Here is an 18,609-nt window from a genome sequence, read left to right on the forward strand (position 1 = left end):
TATACGTCCACACTAACGTGGCATGCAAAATTCACGGTGTTTGAGGTGTTGGTGAATTTAAATAATATTGTTTAAGGAATCAATGTTATTTTAAATTCAAAGAGTTTTGACCAAATATTTGATCAAAGACAGATCAACTATTAATTTTATTCATCATAAAGTAAAGTTGATGAGATAATAAAATTAATGAATAAAATCTCCTCTTCGATTTTGTATACACAAAATTCATGGAGATTTTAAGGAGTTGATCTTGACCAAATATTTTTGTGATTCTTAGGATGTTTGTCAATCCATAGTAGTCATACTATAGAAAAAGACTTAGTAGTCCCAATTGTAATGATTGGAAATAGGACTTGGACATTAAGGTAGACTGTCTTCTTAGAACTAAGAACAATTTAGGTGTATTTAATTCATTAGTTGAAACATGTCTAGTGGTGTTATCTACCAAAACCTAGAGTGTAGATACAAGATGCCATTAATCATGTCTGCAATTCATTGCAGGGTTCCAGGAAACCCGACAACTAAATGAAAGGTAAATCACCGTCCACATGGGCACTACTGTAAAAGTGGTAGCTGTTGCAGTGGGAGATGTTTATCTTTTGATAAGAATAAAATATGAATTTTAAATAATTGTCTTTACGTACCAAGTTTAGAAAGAACCTGATTTCAGTTTCTAAACTATTATAGATATTGTGTCTATTTTGATAACAAAGTTGTTATCAAGAAAAATATGGAAGTTATCTATTCTGGTATGATGGTTGACAATTTATAATCCAATAACTCCCACGATGCAACAAATGGAAATTAGTAACACATCTTCTAATTTTAAGAGAAAGCAACCTTTAGAAATGAACCAATTATATCTTTGGCATCTAAAGCTAGGTTATACTTGAGTAGGATTCATTGGTAGCTGATGAACTTTTGGGTTCATTAGTAGTGGAAATCTTTCCAATCTGCGAGTCTTACTTGGAAGGAAAATAACCAAGAAGCTTTTAAGTCCGAGGGGTATGGAGTCAAAGATATGTTGAAAACAGTTCATTCTGATTTGTGTGATCCTATGACTATCCAGACAAGAGGTAGTATTGAATATTTTGTCTATTTTATTGACAACTATTCAAGATACAAATAAATTAACTTAATGTACCGCAAGACTAAGTACTTTGATTAGTTCAAAGAGTACAAGGTTGATGCGGAGAAATGTTAAAGTAAAAAGTCACTATGGAAGATCGTAGTGGCAAGTACCTCTTGAGAGATTTTAGGAGTCACTTATCAGTAGTTGGATTTCAATCCCAACTAACTGCATCTGGTACACCCCAACAGAATGGTGTAGTAGAAAGAAGGTAAAGGACTCTTATGGAATAATTAGATAGATGATGAGTTATTCAGAAAATTACCAAATTTGTTTTAAGGATAAACTCTGAAAACGAAAGTGAACATAGTACCTTCCAAGTTAGAACTCTCTACTCATATAGAATTGCTGAATAGGTGAAAACCTATTTTGAAGCATATTCAGATTCAGGAAATCCAGCACATATGTTATAGAGAGACAATGATAAGTTGGATAGGAGTTCACTTGTTTGTAAGTTATCCTAGATAAACAAAAGTAGGTTTATAGTCTTAAAAATTAGAAGGTCATTGTTAGCATCAAATGATTTTTAGAAAAGGACTATATAATGAACCACATGCTCATAAGTAAATTTGTTCTTAAGGAAATAATAAAGGACATGTCTAACCTAGTACCAACTGTACAAGATGAGATACCACAAGAAAATTGTAACACGTATCACAAATGATACACAATTACAGAAAGTGCCTTGTCGTAGTGGGAGGGTTGTTAGGCAACCTAAATAGGTTCATGTTTTGGGAGAGGTTTTGGATTCGATCCCTGGAGGACATGAACCTGATCTCAGGTCATATGATAAAGTACTCCAAGATAAAGATGCAAGCATCTTGGCAAAGAGTAATGAATAATAGAATTAGAATATATGTATTCTAATAAAATCTGGAAGCTTGTAGAACCACCAAATGGTGTAAAAGCCTTTGGGTGTAAAAAGGTCAATAATAGGAAAAGAGGGATAGAAAGGAAGGTAGTAACTTTCAAAGCAAGGCTTGATGAAAAAGGAAACTTTTTCACTGGTAGCCATGCTTAAGTCTATCCGGATTCTTTTATCTATTTGGCAAGTGGATGTCAAGACATCATTCCTTAATGGAAGTCTTGATGAAAGCATCCATATAAAGCAACCAGAAGGGTTCATTGTAAAGGGCTAAGAGCATCTTGTGTGTAGGCTCAATCAGTCTATGGACTGAGGCAAAGCTTCAAGGTCTTGGAACATCCGGTTTATCAAAGTAATCCAGACCTATGGATTTATTGAGTAAACGGATAAGTTTTGTGTATACAAAAGGTGTGATGGAAACGTGGTGGTATTTCTTGTACCATACATAGATAACATTTTTGGTAGTTGGAAACAATATCAAAATGTTGTCAGAAGTTAGGGTATGGTTGTCCAAATAATTCGATATAAAGGACTTGGGAGAATGTATATATTTTTTAGATCAAAGTAATAAGGGATCGAAAGAAAAAAATATATTTTACTTATCCCAAGCTTGATACATCGGAAAATCCTTGCTCGTTTTAAGCATGCAAAACTCCTCGACAGGTTTCTTACCTTTTAAGCATGGAGTGTCTTTATCTAAAGAGATGTCTCCGATGACATCAAAGGAGATTGAGGACATGTAGGCAGTTCTTTATGCTTCGACAGTTAGACAACCTAATGTATGCTATGCACGAGATCAGAAATCTATTTTACCAAGGGCATAGTTAGCAGATATCAAAGTAACCCTAGACAAGGACATTGGACTGCAGTAAAGCATATATTAAAGTACCTTAGAGGTGCTAGAGATTATATGCTAGCTTACAAGGCAGTTAATTTGGTCCCTATGGGTTACACGGATTTTGACTTCCAATCGGATAAGGATAATAATAAGTCAACCTCGGGGTTTTGTGTTTACTTTAGGAGGTAAAGTCATAACTATGGAAAAGTGATAAGCATAGGTGTTTTTCTGGACTCCACCATAGAAGCTTAGTATATGGCAAGCCTCTGTGGTAGCCATAAAAGCTGAATGACTTAATAACCTCAAGATAGACTTAGATATGATTTCTGGTTTGTCCAAAGATTATTACAATTTATTGTAATAATGTTGGTGCAGTAGCAAACTCAAAGAAACCATAAGTCTATAAGGCAAGTAAACACAATAGAGCACAAGTACCACCCAATACGAGAAATCGTATAAACGAGGAGAAGTTGTTGCCGCCTAGATTGCATCAGGTAATGACCTATAGATCCTTTCACTAAGGTCCTTAAGGCAAGAGCTTTTGATGGGCATGTTGAAGGGTTGAGAATCAGATGTATGGCAGCAGATATGGCAGCTTAGTCTTTTAGTATAACTAGGAGATTGTTGGAGTGTATACTGAAAGCCTAAGCTTTATAAACATTCATTATGAATAAAGAATCACATTTGGTCAAATTGTCTACATTTAGTTGTAGTTGTTCAATTAATTTATACTGTAGATAACATAGTATGTGGTGTCACATGCAGAAGATGATGTTATCAGTACCTTATAAATTATAAATAGTAGCTCACGACCAAAATGGAAAGGAACAAACCATTAGAAGGTCGTGGTGTAATTAGGTATCAGTTTATCTTGACTGTATAATTACACTAGTACACTTAGAGTGTATTGAGTAGGACCATTTGAGGTCGTTTCTTTTATACTGATTTTATAAAGAAACAAAGACCTCGGTTATTATGGAAGTGTGTGCTCTTAATCCTGATATAATAACAAGCACATATATTTGATATTTATTTCTTTAATTTATCAATGGGTGAGATTTAGTTCGATGAATCAATAAGCCCGATAAGTTCGGAAATGGTATCACTTATAGTGTGTGTTGTTGATTATAGAAGGAAATTGTGTCCTAGAGATACTAGGTTGATAATGTCCCCAAGAGGAGCTCATAAGGATTGTCATGTTAAATCCTGCAGGTGGACTTAGTCCGACATGACGATAAGGTTGAGTGGTACTACTCTTGGACTAAGATATTAATTAAATGAGTTGTCAGTAACTCACTTAATTAGTGGACATTCGATATCTTAAACACAGGGAGACTAACACACTCATAATAAGAAGGAGCCCAAAAATGTAATTTAGGATTGATGCGGTAGTTCAATAATAGTTCTCTAGTGGAATGAATTATTATTGATAAAATTAAGTTGTGTGTTCGGGGCGAACATAGGATGCTTAATTTTATCGGGAGACCAAAACCAATTCCTCCTCTCGGTCCCTATCGTAGCCTCTTAATTATAGAGTACTATACCCACCTATACCCACCTTCTTACCCATCCTATAGGGGCCGGCCAAGCTAGCTTGGAGACCAAGCTAGGGCCAGCCATGGGTATGTTCATGGGTGGATTCATGTGGCCGTCCCTATTAAAATAAAAAGGAATTTTAATTTTAAAATTTTTCTTATGTGGATAATATAATTTAAAAGAGAGTTTAAAAATTTAAATCCTTCCTTTTATAATATTCTACAAAAGATTAAGAGAAGAGTTAAAATCTCTTTCCTTATTTGTAGATTAAAAGGTTGATTTTAATTTTGGTAAAAACTTTCCTTTTAATTATATTCATGATTTAAAAGAAAGTTTAAAAATTAAAAATTCTCTTTTATTAGTTTCTACAAAAGATTAAGAAAAGATTTAATATCTTTCCTTATTTGTAGATTGAAAGGAGATTTTAATTTTAGAGATAACGTCCTTTTGGAAATTATCCACATGTTTAAAAGAAATATTTTAATTTATAAAATTTCTTTTATTAACCAATCATGAAGGGATTAAATTATTGGAGAAATTTTTATAAATTTCTAGAAACAAATTAGGAAGTTTTAATTTTGTTTTAATTAAAACTCTCCTTGTTTTGGGGAGAAGAGGCCATTATAATTTGAAAAGAGAAAATTATTTTAATTAAATAAATTTTCCTTTTCAATGGCAAAAGAATTAAGGAAGTTTTTATTAAATTTTCCTTATTTGCCAAGACCAAGGATTATAAAAGAGGGGGTAGAGGAGGCTTCAAGGCTAACGACTCTATTCTATTTTTCCTCTCTTTTCTCCTTGCGTGTGGCCCCTTCTTTCCTCTCCTCTCCTTTGTGTGGCCGAAACCTTCTCATGGTGGAGATAGCTTTGGTGGCCGGATCTAAGAAGGAGAAGAAGGAGAGAAAAGAAGCCTCTTTTCTAGCATCCCTTGGAGCATGGTGGTGGTGGCCGAACCTCTTCATCCTAGGAGAAGTTTTGATGGCCGAAACTTGTAAGGAAGAAGAAGGTGCTTGGTGGTTCTCATCTCGGAAGATCGTTGGCCACACAACGTCCGAGGTTAGAAGAGGAATATGGTAGAAGATCAAGAGGTCTTTCTAAAAGGTATAACTAGTAATTTTTGTTTCCGCATCATACTAGTTATTTTTGGAAATAATACTAAATACAAGAGGCTTACGATTCTAGAATTTTGAATATGTTTTTCGATGTTGTGTTCTTTTGTTTTATTTTTCCTTGTGATTTGATTGTTCTTTTCGGTTAACCTAAAGTTATTTTAGGAAATTAAATATTAGCTTTCTATAAAAGGTTTTGTCTAGTCGGTGGTGGTTGCTCCCATATCCAAGAAGGTCATGTGCCTCGTCACGTCAGTACTGGGAACCAATTATGGAAATTAATATTTAATGGAATTAATAACTTAAGGTGATTTGGGTCGAACGTGTTAAGTTCCGCAGGAGATCCAAGTCTAAACCTAAAAGAACAAATAGATTAAGTTTTGGATCAAACGTGTTAAGTTCCGCAGGCGATCCAAAATTTAATTTAAAAGAACACATGGTAGCTAGGAAAGAGTTCAGATCTTTGTACAAAATTTTTGTGCAGTGGAACCTCTAGGTTTTCCGAGTACCAACCAACTGAAAGTGTGACAATAGGTTATTTTATTTCGACATCCAAGTGAAAGTTATATCTCCCATAAAGAACACAAATCCTGTAGTGCTCTTTCTATCGTCTATATCTCCACCCCAATCACTGTCTCTATATCCTTCAAGTTTGAAGTGGTTAGATGTTGAATAAAGTAATCCAAAATCTATCGTACCTTTGATATAGCGCAAAATTCTCTTAGCAATCTTAAGGTGGGTAGTAATTGGATCTTCCATGTAGCAACTAACAAGTCCAACAACATAAAGAATATCAGGCCTTGTGCATGTCAAGTATCTTAAACTTCCAACCAAACTCCTAAAAAATGTTGGATCAACTTTTTCTTCTTCATCATGCTTTCATAGCTTGACTCCACATTCTACTGGGATATTTATAGACTTACTGTTATCCATCTTGAACTTCTTTAGTATCTCTCTTGCATAACCTTCTTGTGAGATGAAGCTTTCATCTTCCCTTTGGTTCACCTCAATGCCCATATAGTATGCCATGAGCCCAATATCAGTCATCTCAAACTCTTTAGTCATCGCTTCTTTAAATTCTCCAAACATACTTGGATTGCTTCCTGTGAAGATCAAGTCATCGACATATATGCATACAATCAAAACATCTTTATACTTACTCTGAATGTATAATGCATGTTCATAAGGACATTTGATGAAGCCTTTCTCTTGCAGGTGCTTGTCTATTCGGCTATTCCAGCCCTTGGTGCTTGCTTTCGCCCGTAGAGAGTCTTTTTCAATTTTAGAACTCTGTCTACTTGTCCTTTAACTTCATAACCTGATGGTTGCTGAATATAGACTTCTTCTTCAAGAACTCCATTTAAAAAAGCTGATTTTATATCCATTTGATGTATTTTCCACTTATTTTGAGTTGTTAAAGCAATGATTAGTCTGACAGTTTCTAATCGAGCAACATGAGCGAATACCTGATCATAATTAATACCAGATCTTTGACTGTAGCCTTTTACCATCAATCTTGCTTTATATCTTTCAACTTCTCCTTTGGCATTCTTCTTTATTTTGTACACCCACTTTACACCAATCGCCTTATGTCCTTTAGGAAGTGCAGTTAACTCCCATGTGTCATTCTTCTCTATCACTTGATTTCTTCATCCATCGCATCTTTCCACCTTTTGCTCTTTATAGTTTCTTGGAAATCTATAGGCTCGCAATCCGCAAAGAGACAAAATAGAGTAATATTATTTTGATTTTCAGTTACCTCATAAATGTCTTGCAAGCTTCTTAAGCGTGGTACTCTCTCACTTAAATTTTCACTTGAAGTTGATGCAGATGAATTTCCTTGAGTCCTTGATGTTGGTGTTACTAGTGGAGTAGTAGGTTCCTCTCTTGTTTGCTCCACCCTTGGTTGCTCCACCCTTAGTTGCTCCACATCTTCTTCTTCAAAGTACGGGAAGAAATTGTAATCTTCATTTCGAGATTCCCAATTCCATTCTTCTTCTTCATTAAATATGACATCTCGGCTGATGATTGTCTTCTCAGTATCTGGATTGTATAGCTTATACCCTTTTGAGTTAGTATCATAACCAATAAAAATAAACTTCTTACTTTTATCATCCAATTTGCTTCTTGCTTTATCAAGCACATGAACGTGGGCTATACTTCCAAAAATTTTTAGATGAGAAATCACAGGCTTCCTTCAGCTCCACGCTTCTTATGGTGTCTTGCCCCACACACTCCTTGTTGGTGGTCGGTTGGATAAGTATACTGTACATGCAACTGCTTCCACCCAAAGTTCCTTTGGTAGCCTCTTGCTTTTGAGAATGCTCCTTGCCATGTCAAGGATGGTTCAATTCTTTCTTTCTGCCACTCCATTTTGTTGAGGGGATCTTGGAACTATCAAGGGTCGTCGTATTCCGTTGGCTTCACAAAATTCTTGAAATTCCTTTGAGATAAACTCTCCTCCTCAATCAGAACGCATAGCTTTGATCTCGAGACTGCTCTTCTTTTCTATGATAGCTTTAAATTTCTTGTATATGCCGAAGACCTTCGATTTTTGCTTCAAGAAGTATACCCAAGTTTTTCGAGAAAAGTCATCTATGAAAAGAATGAAATAATTACTCTTACCAATTGAACTTGGCTTTATCGGACCGCAAACATCTGTATGTATAAGTTCAAGAGGCTTTTGAGCTCTTGAACTTGACTCCTTTGGAAAACCTCTTCTAAATTGCTTCCCACGTAGACATGCTTCACATACTTGATCAGAATGTTTGATGCAAGGTAGTCATCTCACCATCTCTTTCTTTAAAAGAAGTTTTAGTCCTCCGAAATTGAGATGTCCAAATCGAAGATGTCATAGCCAAGTGATGTCTTTGTAACAAGCTTTGAGACAGTTGACAACATCATTTTGAATGTTAAGTAAGAACATTCTATTTTTTTGACATAGGCACCTTAGCAATTAAGCAACAATATGATCTTTCAAGATGAGCATACCATCTTTTAGATGAATATCATATCCTTTTTCCAAAAGTTATCCTAAGCTTAGGATGTTGCTCTTCTTATTTGGCACAAAGAAAACATTTGAGATAAATTCATATTTTCCATTCTTCAAACGGATGAGAATGTTACCTTTGCCTTCTACCTCAATCTTTGATTCATCTCCGAAGGATACATTACCACCAACTGATTCATCAAGCTATTCGAACATGTTTCTTTTCCCACACATATGATTACTTGCACCAATGTCGAGATACCAAATTGTATCTTCTTATTTTTCATTATCTTTATACGCTAGCAGTAGGGTGTCATCTTCTTCTTTTCTTTCTTCTATATAATTTGCTCTTTCATATACTTTATTCTTGGGCAATCTACATTCTTTTACATAATGCCCAAATTTGTCACAATTGTAGCACCTAACTTGAGATTTATCGTACCTTGAGTTTGTGTACCCTCTTCCACGTCCTCTTGTTGCATTCACCTCTTTCATTATTGTTGTTAGAAACTCATCCTTGCTCATTAGGATGGCCTCGTCCATATCCACGACCTCTTCCAAGTTGACTTCTATTGTTACTGAAGCTTTCATCTTTCTTTGTTGGTTGAATATATAGTCGTCTTTAGGAGTTGTTGAGTAATTTCTTCATTTATCTTCTTCTTTTCTTCATGGGCTTGTAATGAACCTAGGAATTGCTCAATCATCATGACTTTTAGATCCTTAGTCTCTTCGATGATGGTTGTAATGCTATCAAATTTTGAATCTAATGATCGAAGAATTTTCTCAATAATAGTTACATCTTCTAATTTCTCACCATTTCTCTTTAGTTGAATGGAAATAGTAGAGACTCTAGAAAAGTAATCGGATACTAACTCACCTTCTTTCATACGAAGAGCATCAAATTGTCTTCTTCATGTCTGAAATCGTACCTTTTTTACTTTTTTTTCTCCTTGATATGAGATTTGGAGCTTTTCCCATGCTTGCTTGCCCAAAGTTGCACTTGAGATTTTCTTAAAACCATCCTCATCTAAAGCTTGATAAGTGAGAAAAAGAGCCTTCTTGTCTCTCTTTCTTAAATCTCTCAGACTATCTTTTTCAGTCAGAGTTAGTGTCGAGTCGTCATGTGGCTCAACATAGCCTTTTTCTACAATCTCTCAAACATCATGAGCTCCAAGAAGTGCCTTCATCTTGATACTCCAATTGTCATAATTACTCGCTTTGAGTACTGGAACTTGGAAAGGAACCATACCTCCATTAGCCATGGCTCTGATACCACTTTGTTAGAAAAATAATTATTGGAGAAGAAATAAAAGAAAAATATGGGAGAAAATAATATGGAAGAGGAGGAGAATCTCTATGTGGAAGAGAAGGAGAATAAAACAAAAAACTCAACTTGCTTTATTCATTGAAAAGAGGTACATATTTATAGGCTTATTGGATAAGCACTAATAATCTAGAGATTTTTTTTATATATTCTATCTCTACAAAACTCTTATCCTTATCATGACAACTCAACAATTTTATCCTATCACGAAGTCTAGTCAAACTTGCCACCTCATCCATTCTATCTCTATCACAAACTCTTATCAAGACCAACTTTTATCTCTAAAAAATTAAAGTTTAATTCTCAACATTAAATTCCCAAATCCAAGTCTATTATCAGTCCTTTTTTTGTTTTTGTTACAAAAATTTTAGTTAGGGAAGATTATAATTCTTAAATCCTCCATTGATGATATATATATGTATAAGTGTATACCGGGGGAATTTAAGACTGATATGGTGAACAGTTGTATATAAAAAAAGAATTAAAATGTGATGCCGAGCAAAATATGTACATTATTCTGAAGTTACAGACGGATTAATAAGAAAACAAACGAGAAATAATACAAAAAAGAATAGCCGAATTAGTCTTAAACCTATTATGAAATCAAGAGTGCAAAGAAAAAGAGATGTAGTCATAATATGGCTTAAGCGAAACCAATTGTTTCAATATAAAAAATAACTTGTCCTAAACATTATCTAAATATAGGTTTATATAGCTCTCCAACCCTTAAAAAATCTAAATAAAAAATTAACCAACAAGCTAACTTAGTTCCCTAAGATTAAGGACAAGGCTAAATATAACTAAGGAAAAGATTAAGTAAACTTAATAAATGAATAACTAAATAAAAAAAAACCCAGAGGATGAAGATCCGAATACTTTGGAATCCCTTCTGCATGAGTTGACCAGAGTTGAAGAGAACTCATCCTCAAGTTTACGATGAATGTATCCAGCGCCATAGCATAAGGACTTAGGTGTGTCATATTAAAAAAATTAGAAGTTTTTAAGTGACTAGGAAGGCGCAATCTGTAGAGATTATCGTTAATCTTTTTTAGTACCTCACAAGGTCCAATCTTTTGATCTTTGAGCTTGTTGTATTCACTAATAGGAAAATGGTCACGAGTTAATACAACTCAAACCATATTACCAATCTCAAAAAGAACTTGATGTCAATGCCAATCCCCTCTAATCTTGTACTCGGTGTTGCATCCTTGAATAACTTGCTTAACCTACTCATGAATGACCTGAAGATGCTCGGTCATCTCCTCAGCTTTTGAGTTAGCTAGTCCTGGACATGAAATAATAGAGAATAAATCCAATACCCCAGATGTGTTTCGTCCATAAAGAACTTTGATAGGGCTCAAATTGGTTGTCCTGCTATTTGATTGTTGTATGTGAATTCTGTTTGAGGTAAAACCAAATCTCATTGCTTCGATTTGGTTCCCGTGAGACATCTCAAAAGATTTTCCTACCTCGATCTGACTATAAAAGAAAGGGAAAAAGAGAGAGTGTCGACCACCAAGGAATACAATAGGAAGAGGAGGAGTCGGCCCTTATGGAGCAAGAGAATTAAGAGATGTGTGTACATCCCATAAGGCACCCTCTACCTCTCTTTTATAATCCTTGGTCATGACAAAAAAGGAAATTTTAATAACAATTAAAATCTCTCTCTTTTAAATTTCCTATTGTGATGGCTACAAAAGGAAAGTTTAAAAATTAATCTCTCTCTTTTAAACATTGTAGATGACTACAAAAAAAATTAAAGATTAAAATTAAAACTTTTCTTTTAAATCATGGTTACAAAAAAGGAAAGTTTTATCAAAATTAAAATCTCTCTTTTAAACATTATAGATAACTACAAATAAGGAAAGATTTTAACAAAATTAAAATCTCTCTTTTAATCCTTTGTAGATAGCTATAAAAGGAAAGATTTTAAAATTTAAAACTCTCTTTTAAAATTATGTGGATGGCTATAAAAGAAAAGATTTTAATAAAAATAAAATCCCCTTTTAATCCTAGTGGTCGGCCCCTAGCTTGGCCCTAGCTTAGGCACCAAGCTAGGCTTTGGCCGGCCACTTCTTGGGCTCCAAGCTAATGCTTGGCTGGCCCCCTTGCACCAAGCAAGAATGTGTCCGGCCCATTACTTGGATAAGAAGTAGACTTGGTAGATATAAGACTTTATAGAGGCTATAACAGGGACCGAGAGGAGGAATTGATTTTGGTCTCCCGATGAGCTTGAGCTTCCTGTGTTCGACCCGAACACCTAACTCAAGTTCATCAATAATAACTCATACCACTAAAGAGTTATTATTGAACTACCGTACCAATCCCATATTACATTATGGACTCCTTCTTATTATAAGTGCGTTAGTCTCCCTGTGTTTAAGATATCGAATGTCCTTTAATCAAATGAGTTACTGACACTCACTTAATTAACATCTAGCTCCAAGAGTAGTATCACTCAACTTCATTGTCATGCCGGACTAGGTCCACCTGCAGAGTTTATATGATAATCCTTATGAGCTCCTCAAGGGGACATCATCAACCTAGATTACTAGGATACAGTTTCCTTCTATAATCAACAACACACCATATAAATAATATTATTTCTCAACTTATCGAGCCTATTGATCCAACTGAATAAATCTCACCCATTGATAAATTTAAAAAAATAAATACTAAGTATATGTGCTTGTTATTATATCGGGATTAAGAGCATATACTTCCATAATAACAGAGGTCCTATTCTATTATGCAGTCAGTATAAAAAGAACAACCTCAGATGGTCCTGCTCAATACACTCATAGTGTACTAGTGTAATTTTATAGTCCAGATAAACTAATATCAAATTATACTACGACCATTCCAATGGTTTGTCCCTATCCATCTTGATCGTGAGCTACTATTTATAATTTATAAGGAACTGGTAACATGATCTTCTGTGTGATATCACACACCATGTTATCTACAATATAAATTAAATGGACAACTGCATTTAATATAAATGCAGACATTTAACCAATGTGATTCTTATTTCAAAATAAATGTCTATACAAAAAGCTAGGATTTTAGTATACATCCTAACAGTGAGAACTAGCAAGAGAGAGAGAGTTTTACTTGGTTTGGGAAGAGCTCTAGGAGTTTGGTTTCGTTGTGGTAGTAACTAATGTATCATGTTCTATCCTTTCCTCATTGTCAATCAACATGTACTCGTCGGAAGTTATAGCTACTACCCTTAAGCACTAAACAGAGAAGATCCCTGTGAAATCCTGTTACGGTTAACCTCTATCACTAGGGCGCCTCGGTAGATCATAAGAATGCAAACCTGATTGGTATCATTAAGGATATAGATAGGGGTTTGGTTTGGTTTGGTTTCTTACTTCCTTGTGGAGGAATTACCTCTCCTTTCGAGGGAGTATCCTAAATGTCCATGAACGGGTTACCCCTGTCACTAGGGCCCCTCGGGTATACGATATAAGATCCTCTCTTTACGAAATTAACAATCCCAACACAATCAATTAATACGACATAGCAAATCTCATGCATATCAAATTGAAACAAGACAAGCAAAAGCATTCAATGAGTGAAAGCATAAGCATGAATCTTACATCATAACCTATCCACAACTACTCTTTAATCCTAGAACAAAGAATCTACTCCATAGACGCAAGGGAAAAACCCAAAGACATAGTATAATTAAATATTCAATCCCCAAACAAGAAGAGAGAGAGAATAGATATGCTTATTCAATGACGTCGAGTGATATTCGGATCCAATCATTTGCTTCTGGAGTTGATGTGGTGATGGAGATGATCTCGGATCGTGGAACAGAGGTCCGAGATGGCGTGGAACGACACCAAGGTGTATCTCTCTTTTTCGGCTCTCCCCCTCTCAAGGGGAAGGGTTAAGAGCCCTTTTATAGGCTAGGGCATGGGCGCACGGCCCGTGCCACGGCCGTACGAGATCCGCACGGCAAGCTCCTCTCCTTCTTCGGGTAGAGTGACATGGTTGTGCGAGATCCGCACAGCCATGTCTTCCTTCGGTCATGAGGCTCAGCTGTGCAAGGTCGGACGACTGTGTGCTGCTCTCTCTCGGGAATGGCCACACAGCTGTGCAGGGTTGCACGACCGGTGTCAAGTGATTTTCTGCTTTTGCTCCGATGAATCAACAATCATCATTTTCGTTCTAAATATTATCCCTATCAACACAAAACCAAACAAAGAGCAGATCTCTGGTAAAAGAGTAATTAATACTGAATAAACAATAGGAAAGATGATTGTGCGAAGAATATATATACAAATAAAGTAAGTGAATGTACGTTAAAATAGATATAAATGATCATAATATCTATACACATCAATCAATTCAGGATTTAAGTAGGAGAAGAATAATATTAGAGGAAAATTGTGTTATTTTAAGAGGTGTGGGTATGCTTTTGATAAAAAAATAAATAAATCAACATAAAGGCCCCCTTTTGACAATTTAGTAAAAAAAACGGATGCCCTAACTTAATTTTTTTTTTAAGAAAATAAATTTTTATATGACCAAAACCAATCTCAGTGTACATTTTGTTACTAAAAGCTAAAACAATACTAAATTTTATGGAATCATTACAGCTTGGTGGCCTGGCTCCCTTTAATTTATATCTGGTTAATAAAATAAATAATTTATGTATTTTATTTTAACATTTGCCATTAAAATTAAATTAAAAAGTCTCTGATATTAGGTATTATCTTGATTACATTTTTTTGTCGTTTAATACATCATAAATAATTAAGAAATAGTAGAAAAATCTAAAAGATGAATTTTTAAATTATAAAATTATATATATATATATATATATATACTTTCCTTGATTTTAGGTTCTACCACGTGGAAATGTTGTTTAATGAAAGTTTAACTTTAGTTGGTCATGAGCAAAAAATCATGGGTTTAGCTCGATGGGTCGATAATGCTAGACTTAATTAATTTGTCTTTTGTGTGTGTATATATATATATAAAGGAAAAAAATCATAAATTTTAGACCTCAATTTCAATTTTGAAAAGACAGAAAAGAAATCTTACCAGAAAAGTAAATTTCATAATAGACAGAAATTAATAAAAAAGACTGTTGATATAGACCATCCCTAAATCCTAAATGCTATAAATACTTAAAAAAAAATACTCTAAATGTCATAAAAATAAAAATTACTAAACATAGTAAAAACTACTCAAAAAAAGGTCTAAACGATGGAATTTGGGCCAAAAATTGATAATTACAGGTTCCCTCAAAATAAATATAGATTTTTGAATTCTACACGTGTGACCACTACCTGATTCCAAATTCCGAGTCAAAAATTATACTCCCGAAAGATTAGGTTCTCCTATGCTGATCTGCATCATTATCATTTAATTAAGTTTTAGTTAAGTCTTGATAATGTGTTTAAAAAATAAAAAAAATGAAAAAGATAGGATTTTTTAGTACCTTTTATTTAACTTTTAACAATTGTATAATAATAGATGCATCCATTAAACCAAATTATAATTAAAATTTAAGTTATGTTTGAAACTTAAGCTTAAGTTGTATTCAAACTTTTTTATAAAGTAAATACTAAATTTATTCATGAATATTCGAATAATCAAATTAGAAACATATTAATCATTAAAAAAAAACAATAAATACATGCTGTGACTGAATTTGCTAAACTAAATGAATACATTCTTATTATTCCAAAATAAACTTTAATAAAATTAAAACTACATGCGCATGATCAGAAATTTAATAAAGATTTTGCTATCAATGCAGACAACTTTCATCTAATTAAACCATCTATAATTAAATCAAAATCTTGGCATAAATTTAATATTCCATCAATTTAGTGTGTATACAGTTTCTATAATTGCAACGTAATTGCTTGGAAAAATAGAGGTCACATGTACTTTCCTTTGTTTTTATTTTAAATTATCTCACAAAACAACTAATTAGGTATGTACCAAATCAAAATGGAAAGAAATCCAAGTAAATCTCCAATTTTTAACTCTTTCCATACAATACTCCATCTATATATATGTAACACTCGAGTTCAAGAATCACAGTACTACTCAACAATGGCTGAACAAGTACGAAAGCTATATAAATTATCTCCAATTTTTTTTTTATGTTTCTTCTCTTTACAAATAAAACAATTTTTTTAAAATATTTTTCTTCGTGTTTGTTTGATTTTGATTCAGAGTGTTATCGTCATCAGTCTCTTTGTTCTCCTTCTTCTTGCTTCTTCCTCTGCTGCTACTGAGGTTTTGGCTGATGCGTCAATATACAACGTCTTAGACTTTGGAGCCAAAGGAGATGGCAACACCAATGACACTCCAGTAAGTAATTAATTAAAACAACATCCATGATAGTATGATAGTAAGGGATATATAGTAAAGACTGCCATGCAATCGGGAGTTTGAAAATCAAACAGGGCATCTCATACTTCCATGGTGTTCCAAGCACTCATGATGCTGAACCATCTATCAGAATCGATCCATGTGTTTTTCAAACTTACCTGACTGGTGAAAAACTTCCATGGACGGATTCTATCACCTCTATGAAAAAAAAAACATCCATGATATGATGAATCAGTGTATTTTATTTCTATCTTAATTAAATCCTTAACTACTACTGCTTTTCAGGCGTTTGTAAGTGCATGGAATGCAGCATGTCACAAGAGCACGACACCCTCCACCTTGCTGATTCCGGCAGGGAAGACATTTTTGTTGTCTCATATCAATTTCGAAGGACCTTGCAATAACTTCATTAACGTGATGGTATACATACATACATACATACATACATATCTACGTATCGTATATCTTTGACGAAGACTGATGATATGTTATTGCTGCGCCAAAGGTTGAAGGAAACCTTAAACGGACAAACGAAATATGGCCAGAAGCTTTCAGCTGGCTGCTTTTCATTCAAATCAAAGGCATAAAAATCTCAGGCTCCGGCGAGCTCGACGGCCAAGGGGCAAACTGGTGGTCATGCAATGAGAAAAACGTAAAACTTCATATCCATCTATCTATTTATGTATGAATATTTTGAGATCATGGATTCGAATGTTGGACAATAGATTCAATCTGATCCGATCCTTTTCTGAACCTCCACTAGCAGAAGTTTCTTAAATTGAACTGTCGTCCTTTATTTATTTATCTATCTATCTATCTACGTCGCAAGTAGTTATCTATTTCTCGACACTAACTGCATTATTTTTGATCGACTGATTTATATTGCAGCAATGTACACAAGACAGGCCCCATGTAAGTTACTGAAACGCATAATTGGTGAAGAATTTAAGTTGAGTGTGGACATTGTTAATGAAGTATAATTTTGGTTGCAGAATCTACATATGTTGGGTTGCACCGATGCACAGATTTTGGGACTGAGGTCGATCAACAGCCCGATGATGCACATATCTGTGGGGAATAGTGAGCGAGTCAATATCAGCGACATCACCATCGTCGCCCCTGAAAACAGTCCCAACACCGACGGCATCCACGTCCAGGAAAGCCGATTTGTCGACATCAGAAACTCCATAATTGGAACGGGAGATGACTGTGTGTCACTGAGCGAAGGTGATGAGAATATTTCTGTCAATAATGTAACATGTGGCCCTGGCCATGGAATAAGGTATATATACTTAATTACTTACTAATTAGTATATTTAATCGCCATTAAGTAAGTAGTTTCAAAGCAATTAACCTTGATTAAGCCATTAATTAATTTCATGCTTAATTAATAATTGTAGCATTGGGAGCTTGGGCAAAAAAGGGTCCCGGGCAACAGCATCCAACATCCATGTCTCCAACTGCACCTTGACCCAAACAACCAACGGAGTCAGGATCAAGACATGGCAGGCAAGATGATTTGTATATATTTTTAGTGGCATTAACCTATAAACAACCTTTATGGTGATGTCGTCTTAGTTTTTTCTGATATTTCTAGTATTTTATAATGTTATTATAAATAAGATATCAATATCAACTTCAAAAATGTCAAAAAAAAATATTTATATTTCAAAGATATTTATAGATGTATGTCTTATTATTTTAATAAAAATAAATTTAAATGTCACAGCATGTTAAATTTAAATGTCATGGCATGTTATATTATTATTATTATTAATAATATTATTATTGAATTTTACAGGGAGGTTCTGGTTTTGCGAAGAACATATCGTTCGAGAATATCATCATGAATGACGTGCTTAACCCCATTATTATAGATCAGTACTACTGTCCTGACAGCTTCTGCGATGCCAGTGTATGTAGAAAAAGAAAAAATTAACTAAGTTATAAATAACTCCAATATTAATTGTGATAATTGACGATGCTAGCTAATTAAGTAATGCTCTACTACAGTCATCAGGAGTAGAAGTGATCGATGTGAAATACATTGGAGTGACAGGAACCTCATCGAGCGAAGTAGCAATCGCTCTGAATTGCAGCCAAAGTGTGCCTTGCAGTGGCATTGTCATGGACACTGTCGATCTGTGGTCTGCAAATAAAGGAGGAAAGGTGCAGTCTTACTGCATCAGTGCCAATGGATATACGAGGAATCAAGTCACGCCTGCTGTTTCTTGTTTGACTCAGTGAACCCTTGCTTGCTAGGGTTAGGGTTTCTTACGTACGGACAATGGATGGTGCCTGGTCAAACCTATACTGAAGCTGGGAGAATTGTGCTAAGTTGTAATCTTCAGCATGTTTCTTTCAGGATTATTCTTCAATGGAATAACAAACAAGCTATGAATAAAAAAAATATGCTCTTAAAAAAAAAGTAAATCTATTATCTTAACGGTCCC

The 18,609-nt window shown here is 34.5% G+C and overlaps 1 protein-coding gene across 1 annotated transcript; it reads left to right on the top strand.

The window, feature by feature from the left end:
• The first annotated feature begins 15,874 nt into the window (after positions 1 to 15,874).
• On the top strand, positions 15,875 to 18,403 carry LOC122031221 (polygalacturonase ADPG2-like). The gene is made up of 9 exons (XM_042590361.1): positions 15,875 to 15,886; positions 15,998 to 16,135; positions 16,442 to 16,576; positions 16,662 to 16,808; positions 17,045 to 17,068; positions 17,149 to 17,438; positions 17,557 to 17,665; positions 17,958 to 18,071; positions 18,170 to 18,403. Exons 1-9 carry the CDS (start codon positions 15,875 to 15,877, stop codon positions 18,401 to 18,403), a joined length of 1,203 nt encoding a protein of 400 aa, XP_042446295.1.
• Positions 18,404 to 18,609: the final 206 nt, after the last annotated feature.

This window comes from Zingiber officinale, chromosome 11A (genome assembly GCF_018446385.1).
Source record: "Zingiber officinale cultivar Zhangliang chromosome 11A, Zo_v1.1, whole genome shotgun sequence".
In the NCBI taxonomy this organism is placed as follows: domain Eukaryota; kingdom Viridiplantae; phylum Streptophyta; class Magnoliopsida; order Zingiberales; family Zingiberaceae; genus Zingiber; species Zingiber officinale.

What these genes read in the sequence shown, in the direction of transcription:
- LOC122031221 (XM_042590361.1), top strand. An exon ending in ATAACTTCATTAACGTGATG is followed by an intron (nt 16,577 to 16,661) that starts GTATACATACAT and finishes GCTGCGCCAAAG; the next exon opens with GTTGAAGGAAACCTTAAACG. An exon ending in GTACACAAGACAGGCCCCAT is followed by an intron (nt 17,069 to 17,148) that starts GTAAGTTACTGA and finishes TTTTGGTTGCAG; the next exon opens with AATCTACATATGTTGGGTTG.